Source organism: Rhipicephalus microplus, chromosome 3, assembly GCF_043290135.1.
Source record: "Rhipicephalus microplus isolate Deutch F79 chromosome 3, USDA_Rmic, whole genome shotgun sequence".
Classification (NCBI taxonomy): Eukaryota; Metazoa; Arthropoda; class Arachnida; order Ixodida; family Ixodidae; genus Rhipicephalus; species Rhipicephalus microplus.
The window spans coordinates 15,207,694-15,229,706 of record NC_134702.1 but is presented as its reverse complement, the minus strand read 5'-3'; the positions used below and the strand labels follow the sequence as shown (position 1 = coordinate 15,229,706).

General features: G+C 46.5%; 1 protein-coding gene across 4 annotated transcripts in view; it reads left to right on the top strand.

Moving 5' to 3' along the window:
- LOC119181658 (cytochrome P450 4V2) overlaps positions 1 to 22,013 on the top strand; it is a 55,054-nt gene that overhangs the window by 1,583 nt on the left and 31,458 nt on the right. Inside the window, exons 1-2 of one of the 4 annotated variants that reach the window (XM_037432907.2) lie at positions 12,850 to 13,382; positions 13,815 to 14,203. The exons of 1 other annotated variant lie outside the window; for it this stretch is intronic. In XM_037432907.2, the coding sequence (XP_037288804.2) occupies positions 13,957 to 14,203 (247 nt within the window). In that variant the 5' untranslated portion in view covers positions 12,850 to 13,382; positions 13,815 to 13,956. Of the gene's footprint in view, positions 1 to 12,849; positions 13,383 to 13,814; positions 14,204 to 22,013 lie in introns of those variants that run through there. 2 more of the 4 variants (XM_075888940.1, XM_075888943.1) reach the window with 2 other exon arrangements.

The window sequence follows — 22,013 nt, the reverse complement described above, 5'->3', positions numbered from 1 at the left end:
AGCGAAGCCTGGGCACCGTTTCAGTCACCTTTTGTTTCTATCCCAGGGTGAACAGCATGCCTGGAAAACATAATACGCCGCTGTGCACAGCGTTGCACTATACATAGCGCACACATCATCAACAGATTCCTTCGAGGGCATGATATGCAAATGCAATATGTGTGCTGCAAGCCAAAATGTCCCAAAGATTTCATTTCCCCTCTTTATCTGGCTTGCCTTTTATATACGCAGAGAAATCAAAGGGGCGTTGCTATTATTGCATGTGGGAAAATTTTCAGTTATGGCTCCGCATTTTTTCAGCATTTGCGCTTATAACTAGAGGCTGGATCTTTAGGCATTATAAACGCGCATAATAATAATAATAATAATAATAATAATAATAATAATAATAATAATAATAATAATAATAATAATAATAATAATAATAATAATAATAATAATAATAATAATAATAATAATAATAATAATAATAATAATAATACATGTGGTTCAACGTCCCGAAAGAGAAAACTGCGCTTTATAAGCGCAAAAAATTAATAAAAATAGGTAGGCAACACAAAGTTTCAAGCCTCTGAGATCGTAAATGTCGGCACAATCATAGGTATTTTACAAAAAATGCAAGTATCGTCAATTGGAGACATATTCGACCTGTGCCTACGACAAGGAAAAAAAATAAGATGTTTATAGCGGCACGCAGGCTCCGACAGATGGCCTTGCAATTGTTGTTTGCCCCACGTGGTTCGGGTCTTTCCAATCATTCGGCAGCATGGTGTGCCGCTTGTCCACTGTCGAATCAGCACCCTCGTGGGTGTCTTCCTTTTCACCATCTTCATCCTTTTCACCAAGATGGATTCATACCAACTGGCCCGATACAATTGTTTATTGAGTTCTTTTCACCACGGCTGAGAAGCGCAGAAGCAGATAGCCAGACTAACGCACCAGACGGGAGGAAAGACTCCTATTGGCCAGGCGTAGAAGCAATTTGTCTCCTGGTGGTCAACGCATTAAAGAGTAAATTACAAACAAAACAAAAGCCGCGTGCACATTTTTCTTTTGTTCTTTATTGCTCTATTTCCTGGCGGCTGTCTGCGGTTTGGCATCGGCCAACCAGTCTCACCGTAACAGCGTGACGGTGTTTGCAGGCCGTTGCATCCCATTTCACTGCTGCTAGTGGTTATTTCCCGGTTATGGGTTGTACTAGTTGACTAGGTTAAATGCCATTGAGTTCCGAACAGTCAATGTTGCCCGGCAACATGAATAACGGTCTCAAACAGCACCCGAAAGCGAAACTTCAAGCTGAATAGCTAGGTTTCATATGGGCGCCTATTTTGAAAATATGCATGTATAGTCATTTAGGCACAAATGCCAAAAACTAGGCATAGACACCATAAAAACTCTATAAATGTCGTTCTTAACATTTGATTCATGCTCATATATCAAAGTGGACAATAAAACCGCGAGAACAAAACAGTCATTTGCCAAAGATCTGGTCTCTTATTACCGATGAAGCTATATAGTGACATCTTTAAAACTCAAATTCTATGTCCACAAAAAAAAAAAGGCATATACTCTTTAAAAGAAGTAGTGGTATACTTACAACATTTGCGGTTACGTTTACTGCCTACGTAGTAACTGCAGGTAGCACCTACCACGTTAGCAACTTTACCAACATGGCACTCATTGCCTACAGTTACTACGTACAAGGCAGCAGTAATACGGTTAGCAATGATTCTGACGTGGCAGTCACTATATAACTTTCATATATTTCTCTCTCTGTAATACTTAAACGGCACGTTATGAATTACGCAACGTAAAATTGTTGAAGCCTATGAAATTGAAAAGCTAAAGAAAAATGCTTGAGTGTGGCTTCCATAGCTTTGTCATCTAAAGAAAAGAAGTATCTACAATCTTCACTTTGACGTTGGCGAGTGCAATTTGACGCGATCGGTGATGACGCGTGCATGATCGTGTATCTTAACACGATCGTTTCCAGGTTTTATCGATCTGTTATTGTATAAATAAAATGTGTGATCAGAAATAAAACATTAGTTACAAGTTAGCGATGTGTGTGTGTGTCTCTCTCTTTCTGTGTTCTTGTCGTGGTTCGCTATACCCATATAAATGATCAATTGGCGTGTTTGTTGCGAATTATCCTTTTACGAAATTTTCACTGCCGTTTCTTTTAGTGTACCGTAAATTTCCGGTATAGCCATCCTAAAATCATTGTCAGAAATTCGAGTGACGTCATGACGATGGCTAACCCGTCGAACAAACAGTTGCTCTCCCTGTAAAGCAGCAACAGCGGCGGCAGCGGAAGAAGAAGAACACAGGGTTTTCCATGCATTCGCCTAAGACGACTCGGAGGCGAAAGACATCATCATCTTCTTCTTCTCAGCCTGTCTTCTCTGTCGTCTCCCTCCAAGAGCTTTCAGTACCTACAGTTTTGCACTGCCTCCAAGACGGGAGGCAAGCTGTCTGCACCTCACCTGATTTTGCACAGCCTCCATTATCGGCCCTCATTCGACCAAGCGATGATGCCATGCGATGACGTCATAATGTGGCGCAGCATATTTAACACCATCTTGCGATGATCTTTTTTTTATCACTTGTGTTGAGACCGACGGTAAATTTTCACGTTTGATAAGGCATCTAAGGTGAACCATGGCTCGTCGACCACCAAGTCGACCTCCTCGAATGAGGAGGCTGTCAGCCACACCGTCCTCACTTTCGCTGGTCGACGTGGTTGGAACTGTTGGAAGGCCAGCGGAGCGGGGGACCGTTGATGCAAGCGAACATTTCCGTCTTCTGATCCGAAGATACCGCACCGCTTGAATAAGCGGGTTTACCGCTCACGGCCACCCAAGCTTCCGAAACGGAAATCGATTGCACCGTGTCGCGATCCTTCTCGATATTCTACTGATACATCGCTACCCCAGCTTGAACGAAAACTCGCCCATGTTTCCCGAAGGCTGTCCTTGAATGATTTCATGCAACTCATGTCAGGTGACTGCACCTTTGTGTGTACTGCCACCCGGAACGAACACAATTCGTTGGAAGCTAGGGCCTTGCGGGCGTCGTCGGTATTGTGGGTTGGGGTCTGGTCCAAGACGAGCAGTCTTCAGACGTCATCTCGATTCAATTTCATTTAATTGTACTTCAACACCGAAAAGGACATTAAAATAGTAGCAAGTCGTGCTGTGCGGTGAATGCAAAAAGACATTACGGAGGCTTTCAGCCTACTTAACACATAGAAACAGCACCATGACATCATGAGTCATTATAAAAACACGTCTTTGAGGATCATATTGAATAAAGACGCGTAGAAAAGTGTTTATAAGGAGGGAATATATTAATGATTTATTGTAACAAACTGTTAAATGTTAGTGGCAGTATGTAGCTCATCATTCGGTGACCATAGTTAGTACGTACGTGTGTGTAGTACGAGTGTCGTTCATTGCTAATGCAGTTATTGGCTCGAAGCGTTGAAGTATACCCCAGCTTGTTTGGTTGTCAGGACTGAGTTAACTATTAGTGTTTTTTTTTAGAAAACTGAGAAATCGTACCAGAAAGTAGATGCGTGGGTTATCATCTATGGGCTGTTGGGTATGTGATTCTATTTCAAGTTCGACGTCGCCTTACAGTGACCTGCCGCGATGGCTTGACGTCAAAGATTCGAGCACAGGCTGCGCAGTCACATTCTGGTGGTGGTGTTTGAAAGGTGTTGAATGCAAACTGCTGTTGTGTTAACATGGTGGCGTTAAAGAGATCGTTTCACAGAAATCCTGGAGTCGGCGTCGTTGGTTGTGAACGAAAGATCAGCGCTGTCCGCGAGCGAAAGTTCGAGATAGATGTCAAATAACTTCGGTTCCAGTGGTAATGGAACCTGCACACTTTCCGTGGAGCAAGCAGATACTCTACTACAGAACCTCGTCATTGCTTGGAATCGCTTACAAAAAAAAAAAAAGCCACGTTGTGTGATGGGCCTCCTTAACGCATGTATTGTTGCGGTGCGGAAGCGTGCCCCACGTCAGGACATGCAGATTGCACGATGAGTGAGGGGTTTAAAAGCCCAACAATTACAAAGCGCTCAGGCTTATTAAACCATCATCAGCGACAGAAGCATCTACAAAGTGGGCAGCTGCGTATAGGTTCGTGTGTTACATTCCAGGTGCTCAGTGGTATACTTCGCTCATTCGCAAAAGGAAGAATTGTGACAGTGGAGACTTCGTAGCTGTACGTGCAGTAATCATCCTAATATAGATTGAAACTACAAATGTTACTCGCACAGACGTTGTTTTTCTTGCGGCCTGGTTGGTTTGTCTGCCGAGAAGCGAAGCGAGGCTACTAATTGATACGGTGATGCGAACGAGGCCCGATAACACACACAATCGCGTTCTACTCTTGAAGCAAAGTTCAAGTGCCCTCCAGCGTCTGTGCTTTGCATAGCCTTCCCGTAGAGCTAAAACTAATATGAAAAAGTATAGAGTTTCTCGTGGCACACTCATTATACTGCTTTGGAATTGTTAACGAGATATCTGCGAATGAATTCGCTCTAGAATAGTTTCAGAGTGATTACAATGTGGCGTAAGCTGCTAGTGTCTTACGTTCACCTCGTCCCCTTGTGCCTTCATTCGAGGTTTTTGACGACTGCTGCAGAAGAGGTACCATTGGCGTATATATATAGCCACGGAAGTGGGGGAAGGGTGGGGGGGAAGGTTGATTTATTTCCGGAATTTTTTTATTAAGCTTATGTATATAAGTACGCACACACATACGAACACGAGCAAGAACTTACATAATGGTTCGCTGACCCCTTCTTCCCCCTCCCCTCCGCCGTAAGACAATTCTGGCTATCAAACCCTGCCGTTTTCAATAAAAGTCTTTCAGCTGTTTCTCCTTCGCCTCTGAGAGGTACAGTTGAACTTGTTCCTGGTTACCTTAGATGCTGCAGCAGCTCAGTGCCAAGAATTATTCTTGTTGCAACTGGGCCTTTCAGGGAAGACAACGAAGCAGGTATCACATGGTGTTTTTCACTTTCAAGAACGTAGGAGTGGATTACATTTTTTGCGAAGCGCTGTAGGTCCCTCCCTATTTTGCACGACTGCTTCGACAGAAAACTTCGGAGGCTTCGCAGAGTGTTCGCGTATCCCTTTTTTTTTCTTCTAACCGCGACATCTTCAAGTGGAGGTAGTGCAATTCGTTGGGTATTTCCGTACGTGAAACCTGTGGGAGTGCTAATATAATAACTGTGGAGGTCATACTTCCCAAAACTATGATATGAGGAACGCCTTTAGTGGAGGGCTCCGGAAATTTCAGCCGTGTGGTGTTTTTTTTTTTTTTTAACGTGCACCTAAATCTCAAGCATTTATGATCCGCTGTTGCGATCCGGGGTGCTTAGTCGTATCCCACCTCTGCCAACCAGTTGTTGCGGGTCGGAAGGAAGGTCGCTGGAGGATACGAAAACAAAACCCGGTCTCTTGTGGTAGCGTGGTGTAGCTTCGGGTTGAGGAAACGAGCGCTTACAAGATGGGGATACGAAAAAACAAACAGGTTTATGGCACTATTTACAAATATTTACAGCATGAGGTTAAGAGTTCACAAACCACGAGCGTGGTGGTTAAACCGTTACATGGTTCAGAGCGACGTCCAGCACTCTGCCGCGTCGTTTTATGCCCTGTCGGGCTCCTCCTCTCCGAGTCGAACACCAATCACGCACACACAGGTGAGGGGGGGGGGGGGTGAGCATGCAAGGTCCACGGGAACACTGCACTGTGGTGGCGCCAACAGGGCTCTTCCTCGTCGTGTGTGTGCCTTTAGTCGATAGTGCCCACGATCCTGGCCGCATACTTCAAAGGGTCCGCCTATTTTGTTCGCTCAATTAGCGGGGCGATCCGCGGCAGCCGCCGCGGTCTCTCCCAGGAAAACGCCGTCCCTGTTGTCCTCTCTGTGGCGTCGCGGCGTCTTGGCGACACTACGTCTCGTCCTCCGGCCAGCAGGGACAATGCCTGGCGGGCATAGGCAGTCGGCCGGTCGGCTACTTGACTGAGGATTAAAAGAGCGCCGCTCCCCCGTCAGCTCTGGACGCTGGTTTCGAGAAAACTGGGGTTCCAGGCGTGGGAACGCTGCCCGGCTACGCTTCTCAGCGACAGCATGGCGCCTGCTGACGACGGTCATAACAGCTTCCCCCTCGCCAGATGAGTCACGGAGGGCAGCAGTCAACACTGCTGCTCGCAGGGACGACGAAAGGGTCAGTAGTTGAATGCCAGGAACTGGCCTTCGCTTGTGGCATGGTCCGGGTGATTGCCGAATCTTCGACAGCATCTCTGATACTCGACCACATGTACAAGCAAGCACTCGGCCCCCCTCGAACAAACCAAGCCAAAAGAGGGATGGCAAACCAATTTTAATTACTAGCTTTAACAAAAGCTCACACTCAGAACTCTCAGGACTCATTTGCGCTGAGAAACTGGACGTGCTACCTTACATAATTCACATAATAAGATGCACGAAAAAACTAAAATATCAATTTTGATACATCAAGAGCACCCCAGAATGGTTTAGAAAGAGCGGCTGAGCGCGTCAGCGTTTCCATTCAATTTGCCCTTCTTTTACCTAATGTCAAAATGATATTTTTGAAGAATCAAGCTCTACCTCACAAGGCGACTGTTCTTTGATGTCACGGTTTGCAGCCAAGTAAGGAGACACTGGTCTGTCTCTACTTTAAATTTAGCCCCTCTGAGACAACACTGCCACTGAGGAATGCCCTACACAAGGCAAGCGCACTCCTTTCCTGAAGCACAGTATGTTGTCTCACGAGAGCCCAATTTTTGGCTCAAGTAAAGTGCAGCTTTGCTTGTTACCATTGTCGTCCTGACATACGGCTGCCTCCTTCTTTACATCGCCGACTACTTTCATCGGTTCTGTCCCGCTGAGAGCATCGGTCCGGAACTCGAATTCAGCGAGCGCTAAAATTGTTCTAAAGTCCGTCTTTGTTTACGGTCGCCAATAACCGTCTACTACTGAGACATGAAGCTCACCAGCCTCCCGAAAGCTTAACCTAAGCCTTGACCTAACGGGCTATCTCAACGGTTAGGGAAAGCTTAAATGATCCGCTCATATGATCAATCGTCTCCAAAGAAAACCAACAAAACATAGGAGACAAACACTGTTTTCTAGAAGGTTCGTTTGGTTAAAGTTATCTGTCTATGCTAACGCTTCTGAGAAAAAAAAAAACACTGAGCTCTCTTGAGAGTTTTCAATTAATCTCATTTCTACAGCGTTGCAAAGTACACGGCACTACTAACCAAAACGCTTATTCCATCACAGTTTTTCTAAATTCTTTCAAACGTTACGTTGTAACACAACGTGTACAACACAAAAGTAATCCTGGGTGTAATAGTCATTAAAGCACCTCAAAACAATTGCATAGGTGTTATGCTAAAACCATGCCCCAATGGCTCTCAATTCTCATAGCGCGTAACAACTCTACTGTGTCGCGCCAAGCTTAATCAATTTACGAAATCGTTCGGTTTATGCAAACATCTTCCTCAAATGCTCATTCACGCCACATCCCTATGGCAGTGAAGGCATACGATGTCGCACTAAACTTTTGAAAAAAAAAACTAGAAAAATGACACCTTTTCTCTGTTTTTACCTTACGCAAATTTTCGCACTCATGATTAAACTAACTTCAATTTTCAGCCTTTAGTTGGACGGTTTTCCTTTTGAAAAATTTACTCCGCATCACGTAACTTACAAAATAAAAGGACTCACATTTACTTCTGCAATGCAACACTGAGTAACAATATTTGACCCGCCTGTGCAAAAGTTACTCATACTGACCGTTCCCCCTTTTTCAACTAGATTCTTTTGAATCGCACCCGATGGGGTCGTGGTCCCGACAGTTTTCGAGCACGCCAGAAGCTACTAAACACACGAACGTTAGGCTGTGTCCTGCCGTCACGCCTCATTCTGCACTTCGGCCGGCTTTCTTCGGTAATGTGAAAGGGGTACCAGAAACAGGGGGAAAACTGGGGCCACTGTCCCTTTGTGTTCGCCCCGACGCGGTTTTTAGCTTTCGGACAAGGCCGCCTTCCTGAAGTTGTCGAACTGAAACGCGTTTTTCCTTTGGGTGATGCACCTCCTTTTCCCCCTCCAAAGCTGGATCGCCGCTTGTGCCAGGCTGAACGCCACCATTTACGTTTCTTAAAACTGATTGGATGCCTACCCCTTCGTCTTTTTGGCGACGGGGTGGGACTAGTCCTAGGCTTAGGCAGTGCCGAACGCTTTCGCTTCTTTGTTTTTCGGCGATGTTTGCTTGCCTTTTTTTTCTCGATGCCATCATCATGTCGCGTCGTGACCTCAGAAGTTGGGAAGCTCGTTGGAGCTAGTGCTAGGTCTTCCCTCCCGCTAACGCTGTTCGAACTCTGCGTCACGACGGACTGTTGGGCCAAATTATCTTTGTCAACGCTGATGAAACCAATAACTGGGCCCTCTCCGATGGCATCGCTGCACTCCTGAAGCGTCGCGTTCTCACTCTGTTTAGCAACTGCGCTAACATTGCCTACATTGGACGATGTTGAAACATCCTCTTGAGGCACGAAGAAGGTTTCCAGCTCCTTACTGGGCTCATTAGGGCTGCTGGCACCCTCCTCATCCACGCAAGGAGCGTCTTTCGACATCGTCCCTACCTCCAGACCGGCCAAGGCCTCGTTCTCTGCATGCTCTACATTGATGCATTCAAGAATATGCGGGCCCTTCTCTGGCACGATCTCTGTTTCTAGCGCTTCATGACGCGCCTCAACTTCCAGCGCTTTGTGACGCGCCTCACTTTCAGACTCCGGTGCGAGTCTTTCTTTCTTTTTGCTAACAGAAGTTCCGAATCTTCTGATCAGCTCTGCTTTGATAAATTCATAGTTGTTCGCGTGCTGCTCACTGAGTCGCGCAACAACATCCGCTGCCTCGCAGGGCAGAACCGTGCGTAGCCTCTGAGACCAGGTGTCTCACTCACACTTCAGTTGACTACACTTTCGTTCAAAGAGTCTAAGATACAGGCACATATCCCATGATACCTCATATGGCTGCATGTACCTAGACATCCAGAACTCGGCCTTCAAGTTGCGATAAGGTACCACTTGCTGGGGACTACTGCCCGACCTATTTCTCAACTCGAGTTCTCGTTTGCGGATCGCAATCTCGTGCTCCAGTCTTTCTATTTCACGCTCGCTTTCTAAGCGGCGTTTCTCTCTCTCAGACTGCTGTCTTTTTGTTTCACGCTCTCTTTCGCGCTCACGCCTCTCTTCCTCCTCCTCCTGCGGTCTCTTTCTTTGACTGATGAGGTCCCATGCTTCACTGAGCTCCTCATCCTCAGCCCCCAAATCATTAATGACTTGTATGATTATGGGTTTTCGTGCCAAACCCTTTGTATTGATCCCCAATTCCTCACACAACAGCAACAAGTCCGGCTTCTGCAGCTCCCGTAAGTTCATGATCGTACTGAGTGCTCGCTACTTCCAAAATAAACTTCCCGAAACGGCGAAACTGAGTCTTTCGGCAAAGTTAACTACCAGTTCTAAAATTTAACCCTCTTTTAGAACCTGGTTCACTCAAAGGAAAAGCCAAGCACTCACCCATACGTGATCCATGTCTCGAGCCAGCTGCTTCCTTTGGGCCGACTGTTGTTGTCACTTGTAGCTTCGTATCCGACCGCTGCCAACCAGTTGTTGCGGCTCGGGGTGCTGAGTCGTATCCCACCGCTGCCACCAGTTGTTGTGGCTCGGGGTGCTGAGTCGTATCCCACCGCTGCCACCAGTTGTTGTGATCCGGGGTGCTGAGTCGTATCCCACCTCTGCCAACCAGTTGTTGCGGGTCGGAAGGAAGGTCGCCGGAGGATACGAAAACAAAACCCGTTCTCTTGTGGTAGCGTGGTGTAGCTTCGGGTTGAGGAAACGAGCGCTTACAAGATGGGGATACGAAAAAACAAACAGGTTTATGGCACTATTTACAAATATTTACAGCATGAGGTTAAGAGTTCACAAACCACGAGCGTGGTGGTTAAACCGTTACATGGTTCAGAGCGACGTCCAGCACTCTACCGCGTCGTTTTATGCCCTGTCGGGCTCCTCCTCTCCGAGTCGAACACCAATCACGCACACACAGGTGAGGGGGGGGGGGGTGAGCATGCAAGGTCCACGGGAACACTGCACTGTGGTGGCGCCAACAGGGCTCTTCCTCGTCGTGTGTGTGCCTTTAGTCGATAGTGCCCACGATCCTGGCCGCATACTTCAAAGGGTCCGCCTATTTTGTTCGCTCAATTAGCGGGGCGATCCGCGGCAGCCGCCGCGGTCTCTCCCAGGAAAACGCCGTCCCTGTTGTCCTCTCTGTGGCGTCGCGGCGTCTTGGCGACACTACGTCTCGTCCTCCGGCCAGCAGGGACAATGCCTGGCGGGCATAGGCAGTCGGCCGGTCGGCTACTTGACTGAGGATTAAAAGAGCGCCGCTCCCCCGTCAGCTCTGGACGCTGGTTCCGAGAAAACTGGGGTTCCAGGCGTGGGAACGCTGCCCGGCTACGCTTCTCAGCGACAGCATGGCGCCTGCTGACGACGGTCATAACACCGCCTAAATGCAGCCTCCACGCCCTGGATTCGCTTATGCGCTCTTTGGGTAAGCAGTGGAGCACGTTAACTACTCGACCACCGTGACGAGTCCATCGGACCCGCCATGGTTCGACGAGGAGTGTGGTTACACTATTTTTAGGGGCGAAGCTCCTAAAAACGTGGGTCTGTCCATATCTTTTATGTGTGTATTTACGTGACCGTCTATAGTTCCACCTTTGAAAACTGCCTACTATACTTCGTCCTTGCAAACATCCCACTACGCCCCGTCACCGATACACCACTTCACCGCCCATAAAGCCGTTACAATGAAGGGGGAAGGGAAGCGACGTATAGCTACTGCTTACTACTAATAAAATTTCTTGTGTAAATATATACAGTGTTTGTCACGTCTTTGATGATGCAGTGGGCGACATTCGCGGATGGTTCACGGTTTAGTGATGAGACCCTCCAGCACTTCGCCTCACTCATCATCAGTCACTCCGTGGATATGCTGTGATTTTTTCGCCATAGGGCGTTACGTGGCGCGTCATTATTGCGCTGAGCGGCAGCTGACCAATAAACCATCGCATGCTAGCGTAATTCATTTAAGTCGCCCTGCAATACTTTTCAAAACAATCACCGAATGGTTGTTTGGAACCGAATGGCAACAACGAAATTCCTATAGGACCAAACATGGACCAAATATCAAGCTTTTTTTGTGTGGCGTTTAAAGTCCCAAAACTGCTATGTAATTATGAGAGACGCCGTAGTGGAGGGCTCCAGAAAATTTGACCAGCTGGTGTTCTTTAACGTGCACCCAAATCTGAGCACATGGGCCTACGGCATTTTCGCCTCCATCGAAAATGCAGCAGCCGCAGCATTTTCCTCTCGATCCCGCGACGTCCCCAAATATCACGCTACCAGTTTCCTTGCTGTAGTGTACTTACGTCTGCATATCCTCGGTGTGACCAACAACGACTTTTACAAACCTAAATTCAATTCTAGTCCTACAAAAAAGCGCAATACGTGTAATTTCTAGCCTTTCACTCCATGAAAGATCACGAGCACATTTTAAACGCTATAAATATTGCATATCAAGCAGTTATACAGAAACAAACTATGGAGATACTACGTCAATATGAGACAAATGTGTTACTTTTATTTTATACACATTATCTTAAACAAAATCTGCCCAAACCACGCAGGAGCTTAGTACACAAAACCCTGTTCACGCACCTACAGAGATCAACCATTGGCCACACAAATACCAGATGTGGTCAATCAATACCGAACCACAGTGCATCTACAGAAGAATTTAACTTCATCAAGACAATTAAAAAAAACGATGTAACTGGTAGCAGAAAATTACGATAGCTCTCACGATGCCCGAAATCTTGACTTTATAGAAGCTATTTTTATGTGTCACAGGTTGTTTAAGACTAGTCTCGAATGTATTTTTTTTACCACAAAGTATAAACCCGCACAGTTTAAGTATGCGCTAGTCCAGACGTTTGCTTGTATTCTTTTGTTTGTTGGCACACAGTTGTGTCAGCAGGACCACAGCTCTAAAGCGGGCTCTGTTAATATTTGCGAGAGGTACTGGGATCGATACCCAGCACCTCCACCAAATATGTTACGGGAAGGAGACTGACTCAGAGGGGTAGTCACCGATGTATTTTCAGCCGGTTAGGCGAGCAGCGCCAGCCACACAGATTAGCTCGCGCCAGTCTATCTCCTTCGTCTTCTTCAACTCCATGCACTGGCACGTAGCAATATCTACGTGAGGTCAGGTGGCTTTTTGTTCAAACTTGTAACCAGTACAGAACATTTATATCGCCCCGCCGCGGTGGTCTAGTGGCTAAGGTACTCGGCTGCTGACCCGCAGGTCGCGGGATCGAATCCCGGCTGCGGCGGCTGCATTTCCGATGGAGGCGGAAATGTTGTAGGCCCGTGTACTCAGATTTGGGTGCACGTTAAAGAACCCCAGGTGGTCAAAATTTCCGGAGCCCTCCACTACGGCGTCTCTCATAATCATATGGTGGTTTTGGGACGTTAAACCCCACATATCAATCAACATTTATATGTTCTCCGTTTCTGTATGTATCAAGCCTTCACTATTGCCAGGCAAACACAACCAAGTCAGGCATTTACTTAACCTTTAGCAATTGTGTCCTTCTTGCCATTGTGAATGTACCTTGGAATAGACCAAACCAGACCGAAGCACATCGCGCTGACAAACGGACGTACCATTTTCGCCATTGCATGGCGTATCCACGTATGTTTTTATTCATCTTCGGGGCAGGTGCTTCGACAGATACGCTACACGTGAAAGGGAGATCGTTCCGTGGATTAATGCGACCTTGGCAAAGCCGCCGCGGGCGGCTTTTGACCGTTCGCCGTCGATGACAGGGCTCCGCGAAGGCCGCTAGACGAAGAAACGAAGGTCCGGCACGTGCTCCGAACCCTTTCCTCGTGTGTGCGTGCGTACTCGCTTTGTTTACATCCGATGGCGCCGGCGATTGTCGCAGCTGCCTCGCGCCTCAACGCGGGCGACTCATATCTGCCATTCCATGGTCCCACATACACGACGCGTCTCGCTCGGCGTGGCGCTATCTTTCGAACGTCAAGCGTGGAAGGCACTTCAGTTTTTCGTGCTTTGTACGTTTTGTTGCTTACGCATTTGGATCGTAACTTTCTTTCGTGAGCCTTACGATAGGTGCGACCTTCGTATGACGCTAATCTGCGCTTTTCACGAGGAACACGAGAAAGTTGACCCATAGACGCACGGTGAGTACCTGTGGGCCGACGAGTTTTTGTTTTTTTCATTTTTATGTTTACGAATGTTTGTTTATGGGCACAAAACTTACCTTCAACTACTTGTGTTTTCAACGTTGTTTGGATAGTTTGTTTATTTTTTTGAGCTACTTCACAGTGCGACAACAGTCAATTCCTATGCCAGAGAATTTTTCTTGATCGTATCTTAAGGTGGCGAAAACGCCCGCAGTCTCGTGACGAGTCTTTTGCTGTCCTCAATGACTGTTCAGAGTTACAGCACAAAAAGAACGCGCCAATTTGCGTCTCTGGTGCGCAGTTTGTCACAACTATATATCCATGTCGAAACGTCATATAACTAACTCTAGGCGCTATCGTTACCCGACGAAAGCCGACCGCTTCAGTTCCGTATTAGTTTAAGTAGCTAGAAGTAGTATATTTTTGCAGAGTCTGCACACGTGAGGTGAGATAAGGAGTCTTCGGAAGGAGGAAAGGAGACGACTTTCAGCGGCGAAGAGGTTCCAGGTCTTCGAACAGACTGCAAGTAAACTTCGAGGCCTTCGCCAGTGGCGTACCGATCTCTCCAGCGATGGACGCCCTCTGGCAGTCCGGCGAAGTGCGCGCTCCGACAGCAGTGATGATAATGCTGGTGTTGCTGGCGTCTATCTTGGTTCCGCTGGTGGCGTTCAGCTGGAAACATGTTGCGATGCTCATCCGCGTCTGGACGATGCTGAGGAATGTGCCAGGACCCCCGGACTGGATACCCATGGCTTATGTGACATCAGCCAAAAATGCAATCTCCAACGCCTCCTCCACTCCCGAAGAATTCAAACTTCGTAAGCTGGCTTTTTTTTTCCCTTCAAATTATCTCCGCTGGTTATCTTGCGTGCTACAGAGAACGACGCTTATAGAATTGATAGTGAGAAAGAAAAAAGAGAAATCCTATCGTTTTTACATGGCACTGATGTTCTCGTGGTAAAATAACTATAGCTTAGAGCAGATTTCGCTCGAAACTTAAAAAAAGAATTTTGTTTTTATGTCTCCACGTGCGGACCATACAGAATTACCCTAAAATCTCAATTTATCGATTTTCAAATGGCTACAGCCCAGTCAAGCTTAAATCTGGATGGCAGCTGTAGTTTCTTTTACCTTTACCTCCAGACGCATCATTATTTACTTTCTATAGTACCGAAATGGAGCAAAATGCGCGATGGAAATTACTATCGCAGCAGAGCTATTACGTCGCAGTTGGCCATGTCTCGTAGATCGAAAATTATCATCGCCATTACCGGCACACGTTCTCTTCATCCTGTTCTTCATATTCGTCTTCTGCTTTGCTCTTGCGGAGCACATGCGCCGATTTATCCGGCGTGGGTTTCGGTAACTCTGACGGGCAAGAAAACGAGTACAGTGCGAGAGAAAGAAAGAGAGGAAGAGATAAATTCTTGGCGAGGCGAGATTCGAACCTACGTACCCACTATCCGAAGGCGCGCGTCGTAACCACTAGCCAAGACAAGAGAAAAGAGGAGGGATTGATAGATGATTGATTTGTGGGGTTTAACGTCCCAAAACCACCATATGATTATGAGAGACGCCGTAGTGGAGGGCTCGGGAAATTTTGACCGCCTGGGGTTCTTTAACGTGCACCCAAATCTGAGTACATAGGCCTACAACATTTCCGCCTCCATCAGAAATGCAGCCGCCACAGCCGGGATTTGAACCCGTGACATGTGGGTCAGCAGCCGAGTACCTTAGCCACTAAACCACCGTGGCGGGGCAGCGCTGAACTCACAACTACGTTTATTTTGAAACATTCTGTCCGTATTCAACCCGTTGCGCTGTTCTACGATGAGCATCGACCAACTTGATGAACTCGCGATTCCGATTCAAAGCGGATGAAAATCTGTACTAGAACCAGCTGGGCGTCCACCAGTTCAGCCGTGACTCAGCCTTACGCGACTTAGTGAAAGCTGTGTTAACTTTTTTTTCATATTTATCTGTATCCTCGCGAAGATTTCAAAAATATTCACGTTGTCGCACGATCTCTAAATGCGACTTAAAATACGTGCGTTTTCAGTGGTTTCGCAGACACATACACTGTATCTGCTAAACCACTGTAAACTACGAAATGGTAATATGTCGGTTTTTCGCAAAGTTAAGAAAGTTGAACCTTATTGCCTCTTAGATATACTAGACGCTGATATTTCTAAGAAAGTAACAGTTTCGCCGCAAGGGCGAAGCAGTGAATGCGATAGCGACATATTGGGACGTCGCGTGAAGAACGGCAAGCAGATGAAAACTTGGATCGCGTTGCCCAAGAATGAAGGACACACGAGAAGAAGACACACAGGACGAGTGCATATAGTAACAAGGTTCACAGCTCGACACAAATGACGCGCGAAACATACGCACAGGTATACACGGGACGAGCGTTAACTAACAAGGGTAATTGTTGTTACCTCACTGTGTTTGAACAGTATACGCTTTCTTCGCTAATGGGGCGCCCGCAGCGAGTGAAGTGGCCCTTTAACCTAAACGCAATCTTTCCGACGAAGGCACACGGCACACAAACTGGTCCCGCCAGCAGATAAGCGCGCGCGCACGAGTGGGTGACTACGTTCTTTAGGGCAAAGTGCAGGTTACGAACCAACTCATGGCGATGAGTGGGGCGCTACGAGTGCACTTCGTGGAGGCGCGGTGGTTCGCTGGTAAGGCAGAACACACGCTGATATTTGCCCGAGATCGGCGTAACTCCAGTGGCGAATAGTGTTTATAAATAGCTCGCCGTTTGTTTACAAATAGTGTTTATAAGTAGCATGCGGCTTGAGACGCGGGCATGCGCAGTAGGGGTGTACGGAGGGACAGCGTTATACAGCCTAGTCAAAGAGCTGCTTCGCATCTAATGTCATAGCTCGAATGGCTGGAGTGCACATTCGTACTTACGACCAGCGTCGCACACTGAGTAAACAATAACTTGGCTCGTACAGACAGAATCACACTTAGTGCGCACAATTGGTCACTTCAGCTGCTGTTCACTGCGGAAATACGCAAAGACCGACGCCGTAATAGTCACACTACATGTTGGTTTCTTGTGCTGTAATCCAAGTGGTAATGAAAGCTTGTAGCTAACAGGGCGTAGCATGCAGCTGCGGACAGGTGCATAGGTTATATAATTTTTTTCTTAGGGGGGGGGGAGGCATCTTCTTGAACCGGTCATTTTTCTCTTCGTATGCCACGGAGAAAAAAAAATGGAGTGTTGGGGTACAGGCCCGGTGGGCCACCCCTTGGCTACGCTACTAGCTACGGATAACACAGCCACGCGCTCCACCGTTCTAGACAAATGCGATTCCGTCTATACAGGCCCGTCCGCCTTTCTGTAGAGCGCGAAAGCGAGCATCGTTTTTTTTTTTTGTGATGGAGTCGGGCACGCATTATCAGCCTAACGGCGTCATTCTTTGGCGTCGAGATGCGACAAGCGCCCTGTGGTAGGGCGCATATTCGATTAAACGAGGGCACTTTTCAGAGTCGCCACTCGTGCAAGGCAGGTGTGTATGTCCATTAAGCCGCGCATGCTCTTCGGCACACTACGTCAGTTCCCTCGACCGCCGCAAGGCTTCCTCTCCCCGCAAAGCAAAGTCAGCTGCTCGCGCGCTCTCACACAGAGGTGGGCGGGGCTATGTACAAAGACAGTAAGCTCTTTTTTTTTTTTAACGCGAAAGTGTATGCCGGGGTCCATCACGGTTCCACTGACTTATTTCCGTCAGGGTTTCAAGATTGTTTGTTTATTGTCTCTTTTTCGTTTTCACCAAATACATGCATGAATGTCTGGATCCTTAGCCTATTGGCTAGTAATGAATCCATTAAAAACATAATACAAATGAATCAGGGGCTATGTATGTATAACCACATGTTTGGGGGGAAATGTAGTATATACAGGTGTTAAAAAAATTGTACATAAAAAGCATGTGTATGAATAGGAAAGATACATTCAAGATAAATTACAGGGCTAAAAACAAACGCTTGGTTTATACAAAAACTATGAATAAGACAGCTGTGTATAGTTCTCATTGCAATAACACACATACAGAAGACCACACGTCAGGACTGCAGTACATCGTCAGTGGTAGAGGCTGCAAATTTTTATCGTCGTCCCCAAAACAGCAGCAGTAGGAAAAACATGTACAAGGTATTATAAGTTGATGTTATTTCCTACTTTTTGTTCTTCGATAAGCTGGATGTTGTGTGATGCAAGAAAAAGTCTTTTAACGCCTGATCTACCCTGGTCGATTGCAAAACGGATGACGGGAGATCATTCTAACCCCGGCGTACTTGAGACGGCGTTGTCCGTATGTGTTATGAGAGAGAGGGATTAAAAATTTGCCTTCGGAGGCAGAGCGACTACTTTTACCTGGTGTTTGGAAAATAGTTCTAGGAAAGGGGAAGTTGTTACAAATTATTTTATATACCAAGAGAGTTATACGATTATCTCGTAGCGTAAGCACGGGCATTATTGCGGTTTTGGAAAATAGAGGCTGAGAGGGTGTACGAGGGGGAACATGGTTTATTATTCTCAAGGCTCTCTTTTGTAGGCATATTATGTGCTTGATGTATGTGTGATAGGTGAATCCCCAACACTCGATGCAATATGTTATCTGAGATTGGAACAGAGAGAAGTAGATGGTGCGCAAGATATCAGTTTCAAAATGCTGTCGAGCTTTGGTCAGGGTAAAACAGGCAGAGGAAAGTTTCTTCCCCAGTGTGTCTAAATGGGGCTTCCAGTTTAACGCATCGTCCAGCTTTACGCCTAAATATGAGATCCTACCGACTTTTTCTATTTCTTTATCATTGATCTTCAGCTTGCCCATAGTGAAGTCTACAGGCTTGCAAGGGGAATTAAAAACTATATATTTGGTTTTATCGGTGTTTAAAGTAAGCCTATTTGTTGTGAACCACTCGCTGATTTTTAAAAGTTCGTCGTTTAAAATATGTGCCGCAGTATGAAGTGACGGGGTGGTGAAAACTAGCGCTGTGTCATCCGCGTACATTACAGCACTTACCCTAGAAAGACAATTGGTTAAATCGTTAATATATAACGTAAAAATAATGGGTCCGAGAACGGAGCCCTGTGGTACTCCCGCATGTACTGGTCTTAAACTGGAAACATGCTCGTCAATAACTACCCTTTGGTATCGCCCATTTAGATAACTTTTAAAAAACTGGAGGTACTGGCCTCTGAATCCGTATCGCTCAAGCTTTTGGCTTAATATTTCAAGATGAACTGTATCAAACGCTTTTCTAATCTCTAGAAACACACCTATAGCAAATTGGTTGTTGTTGAGGGCCTCATTAATTACATCTGTCACGGAAAGTACTGCAGATAGAGTTGATTTGGTTTTCTGAAAGCCATGTTGGTCCGGTGATAGAATACCGTTTTTATGCAGGAAATGTTTTACTCGCGTCGCTAATAACTTCTCGAACAACGTATTAATGTAGCTTAAGACGGATATAGGTCTGTAATTGTTGAGTTCATTTTGGTTTCCATTTTTATAAATTGGGGTTACTTTAGCTATTTTTAGAATTTCAGGATATATACCCGTATGGAACGCTTTATTAAAAAGTAATACTAAGGTTGGAGCTAGGATTTCTATATTTTTTGTAAGGACCGAAATAGGTATGCCATCAATGCCTTTTAGTTATAGCGTTATAAAATATATGCGAAAAAATGGCAAAGAAAAAAAATTGGCAGATCCCACGTACAGTGAGAATCGATGATATGCGAAGCACGAATGAGCGAAGATATATGCCACTGTAAAATCAACACAATGTTACGAGGTGGAGGTAAATGATGCCGCACATGGCTTACGTGTCATTATTATCATGTTTGGATGTGTCGTTTACCTTACTTTCGTCGTCTATTGACGTCCCGTGATACCAAATTTAGTATATGTGGAGCTAGCGAAACGGCCGCGAGCACGCCATGAGTGCGGTATGTTGTCATTTTCTTAAATGGCACGCTTGTCAGCATTATCATGTTTGCACCAGTCATATACTTTCGTCATCCATTGACGTCACGTAACACCAAATTTGGTATATGTGGAGTTAGCAAAACGGCCGCGAGCGCATCACCAAGGGCCCAATATATAGCGCGCGCACGCTGAACACAGCGACGCTACGTTAGCGAAACACGAGCACTCTATAATAGGCCAGGCGTGACTGGGGCGACCAGCGGCCATCGGCGCGGCCTGATGGCAACCGGCGCGAAATACGACATGCTGCGTTTCGCGCCGATGCGTTCCCCAGACGTCTGCCTCTTTTCGTAAGGGTAGGGACGCCGGACGCACTGAAACGCGCATGCGTAAAAGTAACGCAGCGCGGCGCGCGCCTGCGAGTGTAATGCAAGATTGATTGATATGTGGGATTTTACGTCCTAAAACCAACATATGATTATGAGAGGCGCCCTAGTGCAAGACCGGTGCCTGGTCTAACTATACTATACTATATAATGCTATAGTATAATGCAAGACCGGTGCCTGGCGTGGCAACGCCGGCGTGACCCGACGAAATGAACGCCGGCGAGCATGCGCACCGCGTCACGGCGAAATGTATTAGCGCCTTGACTGTGGCATGTAGTCATGTTCTCACATGACACGCATCTCATGTTTATCATGTTTGCATCAGTATCATACCTTCGTAAGCCATTCAGGTACCGTAATACCAAATTTGGTATATGTAACGTTAGCGAAACGCCCGTGAGCGAATCATGAGTTTGGCATGTGGTCATGTTGTTACATGACACGCATGTCATGATTTTCATGTGAGAGTCTGTCGCTTGTGTTCGCCATGCAATCATGGCATACTATACCAGTTTTTCAAAATGACATGTGAACGAAACCACCGCAAGAGCTGCAACACCATGAAATGTAAATCATGACATTCATGACATCCATGCCTTGATTTTTTTTTGTTATGGCTAGTCAAATATGTTCCTCATACAGTGGTGTTATGGCATTCCAAGTTTGGTATCGATACCATCATTCAAACGGCCAGGAGAGCTAAAAGTCGTAGGCGGCTAGATAGATAGATAGATAAACAGATAGATAGATAGATAGAAAGATAGATAGATAGATAGATAGATAGATAGATAGATAGATAGATAGATAGATAGATAGATAGATAGATAGATAGATAGATAGAAAAAGTCGAACCTTTTACTTCTCGCTCCGCAGCGCGCGGTGTGCACCGACTCGGCCACGAAGCATGCCTTATTCAGTTTGCTAGCGGCGAGCTATTTAGATACAAAATTTATCTCTGGCTGTACTCGGAGATCCGTAACTTCAGCGCGTTCTTAATTTCATGGACAAGGTGGTGCGAAGGCTCCGGAGGGCGCGCTCGTCGCCCCGCGCGTTGGCGATGCGGGCGCGCCTCAACAGTGCGTGGACGCTCGTGCGCTCATGCTTATCTCCAGATTGGGTTGATTTGCATGTCCGAGGTTTTCACCGAAAGTGTGCGTTGAAGTTACAGAGCAAAACTAGGTGACCTTATCTTCGCAGTACATACAAGATGATAATGACGATGATGATGATTATGATAGTGGTGATGATGATGCTAGTGTCTACGTATGGCTCGCACTCTCTGCGAAGGATTGGCCGAGAAACAAATAATTTATAAGGGAAAGTGACGGATGGATGGATGGATGGGTGGATGCATGGATGGATGGATGGGTGGATGCATGGATGGATGGATGGACGGACGAACGGACGGATGGATGGATGTGAAGCTTTATTTTAAATCTTGAGGTGCGCGACTCAAAGCGCAGCGGGCCGCTCCCACGTCGGAACAGTCAAGGCAAGCCCAACCACCGCATCGTGCGTGTGCCCTCTGGACGGTCCACTTTGGCCCCGTACCTCTCTCTTTTATAATAAATGTTTTTCATCATCATCATCCACAGTTGATCCCCGACATCGGGGCTCTTGAGAGCGGATTGCCACTTGTCCTCGTTGGATTTCCCCGTAACGAAGGGTGACGCCAGATCATATGTGATTTGGGCTAGCGAATTTATTGCAGTGCCTGCAGGTACTGCCTATGGGGTGAATGTCGGAATACATTTTATGCAATAAAGCCGGGAAGGGATAATGAACCCGACTCAGTAGCCTGAGAGCCTGCGCTCGATTCGACTTCGTGTTAGAAAGGGGAAAATCTCTAAGTGATCCCATAAAAATTGTGGGACTAATGATGTACGGACTACTTATAACTATTTCATATAACTGCCCTCTGTTTTCGTCCTCATTGCGCGCACCCAGACGTTTGTATAAGATACTTGGCGTCACATCACCACTACCTTCGTCCATAGTTTTGTTGTGCTTAGAAACATCCATTAATATTAAGCACTGTCGATAGAATTTTGCCTATCGACAGCGCGGATGTCGCGCTGCGTATTTTTTCATTATTGCGTATCTCATATTCCCGTGTGGAAGGTCACCTCCCACGAAAGTGGTGGTACTTCAGGATTGCTAAGCAACCTTATCAATCGCTATCGATTCGCACAAGAACACGGTTTGTTGTTGCAACGTGTATCCCCCTTCGATTTAGCGGCGTTATCATCGCTACAGCCCTCGGGAATGCCTTGGTATGTTGCCTTTGCGCAGC